The 10898-nt window shown below is 41.9% G+C and overlaps 1 protein-coding gene across 1 annotated transcript; it reads left to right on the top strand.

Moving 5' to 3' along the window:
• Positions 1-262: 262 nt before the first annotated feature.
• On the top strand, positions 263-10263 carry LOC117255761 (transcription factor AP-4-like). Its single transcript, XM_033624932.2, has 7 exons — positions 263-590; positions 3897-4062; positions 4258-4356; positions 5848-6018; positions 7341-7487; positions 7794-7961; positions 8073-10263. Exons 1-7 carry the CDS (start codon positions 502-504, stop codon positions 8226-8228), a joined length of 996 nt encoding a protein of 331 aa, XP_033480823.1. The 5' UTR covers positions 263-501; the 3' UTR covers positions 8229-10263.
• Positions 10264-10898: the final 635 nt, after the last annotated feature.

The raw sequence follows: 10898 nt of genomic DNA, 5'->3' as shown, positions 1-10898 counted from the left end.
GCTCGCTTACACTTTCAGTATGAGGCTTTGCTTTGCTGCAGTGCAGTTACACAGTGACTCTGGCTGCTCTGTTTGTTCTGCTTTCCGGAAAACGGGCTCTGATTCCAACCAGCTGTTTCCCGCCTCACACAGTCAGCTGCACACACACACACACACACACACACACACACACACACACACACACACAAGTAGGCGGAGGCAGTAGACACACACACACACAGACACGTAGTAGGCGGAGGCAAGAAGCCACACACACACACACACACACATTGGAGGGAACCCCATCAGCTGTGGGAAGCAACACAGCTCCAACTTACTTTTATTTTTCTATTCTTGAGATTGCCTGATTTTGAAGCGGTATTTTAGATATGCGCCATTGAGGAGTAACGTTACGGCGAGAGCTCTGAGCTAACAACGTTCATCATTACATTTTAACAAGGACAGCAGTGGAGGAAGAAAAAAACACAGAAAACACGGACTACAGAAGGTGGCTTTGAAAGCATGGAATATTTCATGATGCCGACAGAGAAGATACCGTCCTTACAGCATTTCAAGAAGACGGAGAAGGATGTTATTGGGGGTCTCTGTAGGTGTGTATCGAGCTATTTTCTTTAGTTGATAGCGAAACTACCTGCACAAATCATCCCTCGTGTCGCTGTGGTGTGTATGTGTGTGTGATGCAGTCTGACTCGGGTTAGCATGCTAGGTGTTAGCTTCGCTGCGATATCTTGGCAGCAGCAGCATGGTTGTAAAAATTAGCAGCTTGTTGGCCAGCTGCTGCCAGTGGCGGTGTGAATATAGAGGATATATTTAATATATGTTGTTACATTAGTTGGCCTAATCACATGTAATAACATAAAGGGTATGTTTGCAGTCATTCAGCTCAGAAATATGTAAATCAGCGACATGAAATCGATACATTTGCTTCCAGTTGAACATCAACCACGTGGTAGTTAACGTGTTCCCCGCCGCCTCACTGCTGTACACTAAATCACATGTTTGTAACGACATACCTTCTTACGCCCCTTACTATTTACACCGAATTACGTGTGTTTAAATAATGAAATTGTAGGTGTCTTAAATGCGGACACGTGAAACGTGGTTCGGCTGCGCTACGTGCGTAGTTAAATAAAGCTCCGCGTAGCAGCCATGGTTGTGTCGCGTGCTAAAATTAGCTTAGCTTGGCTAACTAGTTAGCTGTCACAACGCACTCGTTTTCAGACCGTGTTGTGTGTGTGTGACTCGTTGTTACTTGTGTGTACTAGGTTGTTAAACCAAAACATGTCGTTTTAATAGTGTTATAACTGCCAAACATCTGTATACTTCAACAGCAGACCAGTGAGTATGAGTTAGCTTGGTGCTAACTGTTGAAAGCATTGTTCTCCGTGACGCCGGGGGCCTGCTGTTGCTGGCGGAGTCACATTTCACTGCTGCTACGGTCCAGACTGCATGACGCGCCCTCCGGCGGCCATGTTGGAGTCCGCAGCTCCTGGCAACGACAGCTGACAACAGCTGATCTCATCTCTAAACTTTAAAAACCCCGACACGTTTCAGCTGGCTGCGATAGATGTGGCTGTTTTTCTGAGCTGTTTTCTGGTCAAAGATCAGAAAGATTTGTGTCAACATACTGTATGTAGTTGTAAATATTTATACTTGATTATCAGGGGCGTTTCTGGGATTTGAGGACCTCAGCCTGGACCCCTGTATGGGGGGGGGGGGGTGTCATCTGGGGGTTTTATTTTATGAAAAAGCTCTATTTTGATGCTTTTTAAATGCAATCTGGTATCTTATTTACCCATAAAACCTTTTTATTGTATTTTCCATCTTAATTATGACTTGTGATGTTAAAACTAATAGCAGTTAGGAGTAGTTTAATACTGAGTAGAAACAGTACTACAGTATTTTCATTTTAATTCTACTTTATACTTCAACTCCTCTACATCTTAGAGGGAAATATTATTTTTTTACGCCACAACATTTATTTTTATACATTAGTTACTTTGCAAACTATGATTATTAACACAAAATATAGTCAACTACCATATGATGACGTCTAATCAATGATTAAACTACCCAGCAGTGTATAAAGCATTTAAAAAATGGGCTCCACCCTTACCAGCTGCAACATTAAAGTAATTACGTGCACTCTCTGTCTTGCATGCAGTTATACATAAGGTGCTTCTTGAATATTAAGTGCTATTTTGTAGGTAATTGGACTTGCTTAAATTTCTTGAACATGTTTCACCAGCTTCCTCAATTCTGATCTTTCAAATTCCCGTACCAGTTGAAGGGCATTTCTCCCATATTGTTAGGCAACATGTTGGTGATGATTTCAGGTCATCCAGGTCATGGTGATCTTAAGTGCTTTATTGTAGGCAGCTGGACTTGCCTGAGTTTCTTGGAAGATGTTTCGCCTCTCATCAATTGCCTACAATACAGCGCTTAAGATTATCATGAACCGGATGACGGAGAATTTTCACCAACATGCTGCTTGCGTTTTTGTTCAACAATATTATAACATTTTGAGGGTTTGAATGTTTGATTAAAGGGCACATTATCAGACCTGGGGCTTTTATTAAATATTATTATACCTATCCTTTTTTTAAATATATATATAAATACAGGCAATTTAGATCCAGGATTATTCATAAAATTTTCAGGGTGGAAGCCTTGGACACTCAGGCCAAATAATAAAAAAGAAAGAAAAAATAGATGTAACAAGCACATCATTTTCTTACTTGATGATGATGGACGGAAGTTGGTTTTACAGTGACTTCTTTTATTCTGCAGTTAACCGTCTCACCACACCTCACACACATGGTTTGTACATATACAGGACCAATGAACAAAAATCCCCCAAGACCCCTTGAACATCTCATGTCAAGTAAGCACATCTGCACCAAATAACTTTTGAGTTATGGACACTTGAATCCCAATGGACAACATTAAGCCCTAATGTTACTTCTGCTCCTCATTATAAGGGGTTTAACAAGTAGATTACAATATATTTGAGAGAATTTCTCCCAAATGTTTCAAAATAAGATAAAACTGAGTCACAAAATTAAGTTGTTTAGGGACTCAGAGTTTATTTAAAGGGAGTGTGCATCATGAGATAATGAAGGTGTTTTATGCTCTTTAAGAAATGTTTCTGCTGCTTTTTAGTTAAGATGGGGGTGCTGGCTTGTAAACATCGTTTGAAATCAAATCACTAATTTTAGCTCTGAACAAGTATGGCTGCACACCCACATTTTGTAGAAAATAACTATTTCTAGCCATGTGCAGCTGTGTCCTCTGTCTGACCTCTTTCATTTTTGTAAACATCCCAGCCATCCCCTTCAGGTTTTTTGTTTTCTTGGCACCATGGTCATCTCCAGGCTTAATGGTTCACAAATTTTTTCCCCCTGAGTAAATATGACAGAGTGCGTTTTTACCACCAACATTCAACCCTATGAGGGGGCACTGAGTTCAGCTAAACTCAAAGATCCTCAGGCAGCTAAACTGAGGAATGTAGTGAGGTCGAGACTAAAGCCTGGTTAAGGCTCCAGGTTAAAGGTTCAAGGCATCAGAGTCAGAGATCAGCTCAATGCTAATTGTACTGCTGTGGTTTATTTATTTGACCAGGAAGCGCAGATTTATGTCAGAGGTATGTGTGTTGTTAGCTTACTGTGCAAATTAATTATTTTTATCACAACATTATTTTTCTTTAAGCTGCATTGCCCGTGATTTTAACAGCATAGCGCTACTTGTCAAGTAGAAATTTCTATAGTTATATCTACAACTTCAAAGAGAAGATGGATCAGATGTGTGTCCTAGAGGAGCTTCGGCCTTATCATTGCACACAAAGCCTTTATGGACTGAATAATGACCGTCTCTTTCCTTTGACCCCGCTCTCTCAGCCTAGCCAACATCCCCCTCAGTCCGGAGACAGCCCAGGACCAGGAGAGACGAATCCGCCGTGAGATTGCCAACAGCAACGAGCGCCGGCGCATGCAGAGCATCAACGCCGGCTTCCAGTCCCTCAAAACACTCCTGCCCCACACAGATGGAGAGAAGCTCAGCAAGGTGCAAAAAACATGCAAACACAGACACTTTCTGACAGCGTAGATGTACACTGTGTGGTGAAGCATAAGCAGCTGGCACCAATTGATGAGTTATGCAGTAGAGAATAAAACTTTTTACATCTCAGTTCGCAACAGTTTTGGAAGTTTCTGTCCGTGCACTGTTCTAGTATTTACCTTTTTGGTTCGTCCCTACCAGGCGGCCATCTTGCAGCAGACAGCAGACTATATCTTTGCCTTGGAGCAGGAGAAGACGCAGCTCTTGGCACAGAACAACCAGCTCAAACGCTTTATCCAGGTAACATCCTGTGCCATTGTTTTTCATCATAATTGTATCAATTTTTATGGCCCAGACATACCATACAACTTGAGAGAACTAGTGGCAACGAAAGCAGACTGTAGCATCGCCTCACATTGTCTGTGTCTCTGCCAAAAAGATGCACATGAACGCACCACAAGACTTCAGCCGTCGGCCAACCAGCATGTACGTTCTGCACCTGCATGAAAGGAGTTAACTCTCCATAGCAGCAGGCGGCAGTAGTCTGTATTCATCATTTAAAAAGGGAAGCTGGAAGACTGTCTTTACACTAGTTAGCCAGTTAGCACATTAACAGCACAATGTTGAAAGAACAGAGCATATTTACTGCGCACCAGTGAACAATAACACAAACCATCACAAAACATTTCCACTAAAGAGCTAAATGGCTAAAGAAAAATAACCTTGCCTTATGTAACAAGTTTGTTTTGATCTCACTCCTTCTTGACTTTAGCTGTTTACTTTCCTCACTTCCGTTTCTCTTCTTGTGCACTAAACTGAACTACCAATCAGAGTGATTTCATTTACAGACAAGCTTCAACTAGCTAATTAAACATTCTGAATCGGCCAAAAGTAAAAAGTCGACAGGGACAGACGAGGGGCAACAGTGCGGGACACAAGACACTCACGAGTGTGACAGAAGCACACTGACAGCCCAACACTGACTATAGGTAGATCATCAGCTTGGTGTGACAGGGCCCTTAGAGATGCACGGAGCTACAGACTTTCTTCAGGACAAAAAAACTGTCTTCTATAGGCTGTGCTTTAATAGGTCATGCCAGTGTGTGGCATGTTATGTAGAGTACGGTTTAGATGTGCTGCGGGTGGGAGAGGTGATGTTGCATCTCTGTCAGCCGATGATCAAATGGCATCAGGTAGTGTGTGAGATGCTGCAGCCAGGCTTCCTGTTGAAGTTGAGTTCTTAAGGGCTACCTGGAGCACATGAATAAAACAGGTAGGGTCGTTCCATACATACTGTCAAATTCTAAATCAACATTTCAATGCTGGGGAGCTTTTTTTTTGGCATGTGTGTTTATTCAGTTTCAACCTGGTACTTCTGCACAGTCACAGATAAAGATTAGGTTACACCAACGTCATTGTTGGCTTTAAGAATTGTTTCTGACTCATGGGAGCCAAACATTTCCAATATGTCCAGAGCGTTGTAAAGTCTAGTGGTCAAACTTTATTGAAAAAAGAGATGTAATAATTTCCAGAATTCACTGTATGTTTTTATTTTTAACTTCTATTCTCAAAGCTTTATTGGAAAACCTTAATAGAAGACTTGAATGTAATGACCATTTGTTCAACTCGGCACAAGCAGCATGTGTTGTTTTTTTTAAATAGAGTGGAAACTCCTCAGATTCTGTGCACACTGACACTATGTTGGTCGGGTTTTGGAGCACCTTTATTTACATACTAAGTTTAAATGTGTCATATTTAATATAACCTCATGTGGTTTCCATGTCACTCCAGGAGTTCAGCGGCTCATCACCCAAAAGGAGGCGAGCAGAAGAGAAGGATGAGGGGATCGGGTCCCCCGACACGCTGGAGGAGGAGAAAGTGGAGGAGGTCAGGAGGGAGATGTTAGAGCTGCGGCAGCAACTGGACAAGGAACGCTCGGCGCGCATGCAGCTCGAGGAACAGGTGAGATCAAAGGGAGGAGCTTCTGTTACATGACACGCATTCTTTAATCAGTACTTTATTCAGTTTAATGTCTTTCAGAAGTGAACTTTTATTTCACAAGTGCAGGAGTTATTACATTTAACAATAACAGTAACTGATTCTCAGACATTTTACTTCTCAATCTGATCTACGCTTGTGATGTTTAACCATTAGTTGACAGTGACAGTGAAAATTAAATGCCACACAGACGGCATGAAAGCATGAAGGTGGGATAGTTTAAAAAACTGACCAATATTGCCACCATACAAGGGAAGAATTGCAGATTTTCCACTTGCTCTGTGTTGATGTTCGGCTTCACTGCGTGTTGCCAGTGCCCTGAGCTCCCTGCTCATTGGTTTATGTGGCACATTTTGCCTTATCCAGCAGATGAGCAGGGAGCTCCAGGCACTTGCAGTATGGAGGACAGGTGACCATTGTTTATTAAAAATGCATTGCTCAAATTGCAACGACACAGAGCTGGTTGAAAATGGGCAAAGCTTCAGAGCAATACATTTAACTCAAAATTAAAAAAAAAAAAAAAAAGACTTCACAGGGAGTTCATTTACAAAGACAAAGTTGATAAGAGAAACTATCCACATCTACAGGCTGTGAGATTGTCTTGTCACAGCGAACATTAACCACAAAACACCCAAACCAATTATTCTTTTTTACCAGCCGTTTCAACTTGTAATCAGTGTCTGGATCCTTTGCATGATTATCAGTCACCTTAACAAGGTGGTGGCTGGTGGTGTTGACAGATCTACCAGTGCACCAGCCAGTTCCTGATAGGCTCACATCCTGGATCTACCTGAACAGCAGGTTGAGACAAAGGGGACTGAGCAGGTGGCGAATACAAACAGAAGCTGTAAACAGGTAGTTAAAGAGAAAAGTAAACAGTAGAGGAGATGCAGCTGAGCAAGTTGAGATATTTCCACAGGGTCCGAATTGAGCTGTGCTTCTGTTTAATGACATGTAATAGAACACAATACTGCACAATAGAAAAGCAAATACTGTATAAAATTTCTCTCAGAAGGATATTTGAAACAAATAAAGCCTTTTCTAAACTACTTTTGTTGCCACGCATTAATATTATTTATCAGCTTATCTTCAAATATATCAGTTTAATGTGTATTATACATATTAGCGTTCATTGCTGTCATTACTCTAGAAATAATTACTATGATGTTGACAAAATATTTTTGCTACAATTTAGAGCCCTAGGATATGTTTTTAGCTGTCCTTATATTGATGCTGAAATTGTTCTTTATGTAATTAACCTGTGTACGCTGTGTGTTTGTGTGCAGGTGCGATCTCTGGACAGCCAGCTGCAGCCAGAGCGTCTGAAGGTTATCACTCAGCAGGTGGAGGAGGAGCAGGCGCTCATCCAGAGCCAGACGCTGTTACGGCTGCAGCAGATCCACGCCGCTGACAGACAACCACACAGTCCACAGGTTAGAAACACATGTGATGAAAACATAGTAGACATCCGTGTTGCAACTTCCAGACGTTAAGACAATCAGAAACATCAGACGGGTCGAAGGTCTGTGTTAAACTAAAAAAAAATGTTATAGTTACGGCTTAAAATGACAGGTTTGCCAATTTATGTATCTCCGCAATCTAAATCAAGTGCCAGTCATCGTTGTTAGCGCAGCATCACGGTGATTCCGCCTAAAACTCATGCAGGGCTCAGCAGTAACAGTGAAAACACACAGTCTCAGATGTATTAATATTTAGTTTGTATTCTGTCTTCCCTTCAGGTGCTGGCTCCTCCCACTCCCCCTGCCCCAACCCACCACCCCACGGTCATCGTTCCGGCCCCAACACTAACCCAGCACCCTCATCACGTCACCGTGGTGACCATGAGCCCGTCTGTCCACACCAGCACTGTGTCCACATCCAGACAGAACCTGGACACCATTGTGCAGGTAAGAGTTTGTTTATTGAGCCAGCTCAAAGTAATTTCGTAGTAAAAATATTTGTTTGTAAAATTAATATTTGCAGCGGCCTTCATTGTTCATTTCACTCTCTGCTCTCAGGCCATCCAGCACATCGAGCGTGCTCAGGAGAGGAGAGCGAGCGCCGAGGAGGAGCAGAGACGAGCCGTCATCGTCAGCCCCGCCCACGTCGCCATGGACACTGCCTGCTCAGACACGGACACCGACACAGAGGGCGAGGACTGCTCAATGAACTGATCCACCCCATGAACTCACGCACACACACAAACACTTAAAAACACCTACTCACTGTAAGATTCCCTCCAGGAGCTTGACTACTTTTTAAAAAAAATCTGTCTTTGGCATTATCCAAACTCCTAAATCCAGTGGTTAAGCTCTGTGTCAGTCTTGTACTGTAAAATCTGTGAAGATTGAAAACATAGGATGGTCAGCGTGCAGAGGAGGGCCCCCCCCCCGTCTGATTTCTAGAGGCTGTTTTTCAATGTCAGAGCCGGTCTGTGGCTACTTGAAAACTTGAGGGTCTCCTCGTGTAAAAAAAACAAAACAAAACAAAAAAAAAACAAGCTATCAGTCCGTCCTTCATGTGTGTTTATGTGTGCTACATACAGTCGCAGTATCACAGCTAACTGTCGTCACTGGCACGCTGACAGTATTATTCGTGCTACAAATTGGTGGAGCCAGTGCAGTGAAGAGTTGAATGTAACAACACAATAAGAGAGCAGCTATAGATTCTGAAAAAAAGCTGCAGTTCTTCTTCCCCAGTCTTAATGAGTTTGTTTTTCTTTGTTTCCCGGTTGGCGAGGTGATATTTCAGCACCAGCGGCCACAGAACCCGACTTAAACTACAACAGAAGGCATTTTTAAATTAAGAGATTTAGGGACAAATTCAAACTTGATTGCAAAATTAATTTGAGGATAGATGTTGAATGAAATTGTGTCTGATTTACTTGAAAAACAAGGATGTGCTTTTGATATCTAAATAAGCCCTTAAAAAAAATAAGCTGTTGAACAATTTACATTGATCGTCTTTTGGTTTTAATGTTTTTTCATGTTTGTGTTTTTTCTTTTCCGTCAGGGTTACTGAATGTCGAAGGTGAACATTTTGTTATATTGAGATTAACAACTTAAAATTGGAGGTTTGTCAGGTTTTCACAGAGAACCGGAGGCCTTGAGATGAAATCTGAAGGTCTGATTTAAAGGTACACTATGCAGGAGTATTGGTTACTGGTTGTGATGCGCTCACCAGCGAAAGTGACGCAAAAGCCAACCACAGATTTACTCTTGTTTGGCGTGCGACCTCGCTATATTTTTGGGTTTTTGGTGCTGTATCTCTTGGATGCCTGCTTACGATTGGGCACCTGGTTGCTGCCCGTCACCTGAGTGCTGTGGGGTCATATACGTCCCGAGCAAAGAGAAAATAAGAAAATACAGGCAGCATGCAAGGACTCTACACAAAAAATACACCGCCACACACTTCTCATGATCACTGATGATTTAGAGGGATCACCTCTGTACGAGTCTATACTTTGTTTTTTAGGAAAATCCTGTATAGTATACCTTTTAAATCTTGACTTTAAAAAAGACTTTAAAGAACCAAAACTTGCTTCATTGTGGGAACACGAGCAGCGTTTTAGTGGCTGTTAATTTTCAATCAATCTCAAGACAATTTGACTGAATCAAACTTGCATCTGAAAATGTGGAAATTTTGGCTGACGTGAAAATCTGAAACATATTGACGCGATTCACACGTTTGCGTGAAGGCTTCCGGTTTTCCTCCAAAGACTTCCAGTCTATCTTCTGGTCTTGGTTTGTTGATTTCAGTGACTATGCACTAGTTTTTCGGTATTTATGCAATTCCATCTTCAGTCCATCTGTCGGTGTCGTTTATACATGAGGTGAAGTTATCTATGCACCGTTGATAGGTGTGTACATTACACCTACAGTATATGTATGAAACTTAACATGCTTGTGTCAAAAGAATGTAGTCTCTACTTGCAAGGTGCTCTTTGTCAACCTGGTGCTGTGCTGACCAGCAGCGAGCCGAGGCCCCAAAACCCCTTCGTGTAACTTCACTCTTGATCACGTTTAATTACGTGTCTGAATTTTTTTTCACTCAAAATGATACGCATCATTTCCACATCTTGGAATTGCTTAGGGAGCAGGGAGGAGATTTTGTGCTATCTCATTGTGATATTTACACACATCAATTTAAAAAAAAACATTAAATACAGGCATCTGTCTGAACTCAAAAAGCATCGTTTGGGAAAAGAAATCTAAGGAAGAGATCTCAGCGGCTTTAGTTGGAAAACTAATCACGTGCTGATGAAGTGCAGAACTCTAATGACAAGCACTGAACTGAATTGCAGATCTCTCCCCAAACCCCCATTTCTCTCTAAAACGCACCACGTCTGTCCACCTCATGTTACGTTGCTTATATTTCTCGGGAACTTGACTGGAAATCCCTGCTCGGAGCCTCCCTCCTGTCATACTCGATTTGATACGCTGACTTGATGCTGTAAACATTCCTTTTATTTGGATTTGTATCTGTCTTTTGATCTCTTATATGTTCTGTTGCCAATTGAATGCATGTTACTAATTGCTGTTTTCTCTTGTCTAAAGCGGGCTTTTGTTTTTGACTCTTTTTTCACAGGTTTTCCTTTTTCATGAACATGTGAGTGATGCGTTCAGTGTGAAATGTCTTGTGTGAGATGTGTAGACACTATCTGGACACTCGCTGACATCAGTTTTATATCTGGTTAGATTAGTGTTTCTCATGCCGAACATGGTGGGAAATTCTCATATTTTGTTTGTGAAACTTGGTTCAAGGGTTTGGTGTTTCGCCGACGAATGGTGAGCCACAGGCTAAGTTTAGACTGAGGTTTGTGATTGGTCAGCGAAACGCTTTAC

The sequence above is a fragment of the Epinephelus lanceolatus genome, chromosome 3 (assembly GCF_041903045.1).
Source record: "Epinephelus lanceolatus isolate andai-2023 chromosome 3, ASM4190304v1, whole genome shotgun sequence".
NCBI classification, from domain to species: Eukaryota; Metazoa; Chordata; class Actinopteri; order Perciformes; family Serranidae; genus Epinephelus; species Epinephelus lanceolatus.
Note: the sequence above shows the minus strand (reverse complement) of the source record. Positions and strands in the feature narration are given on the sequence as shown.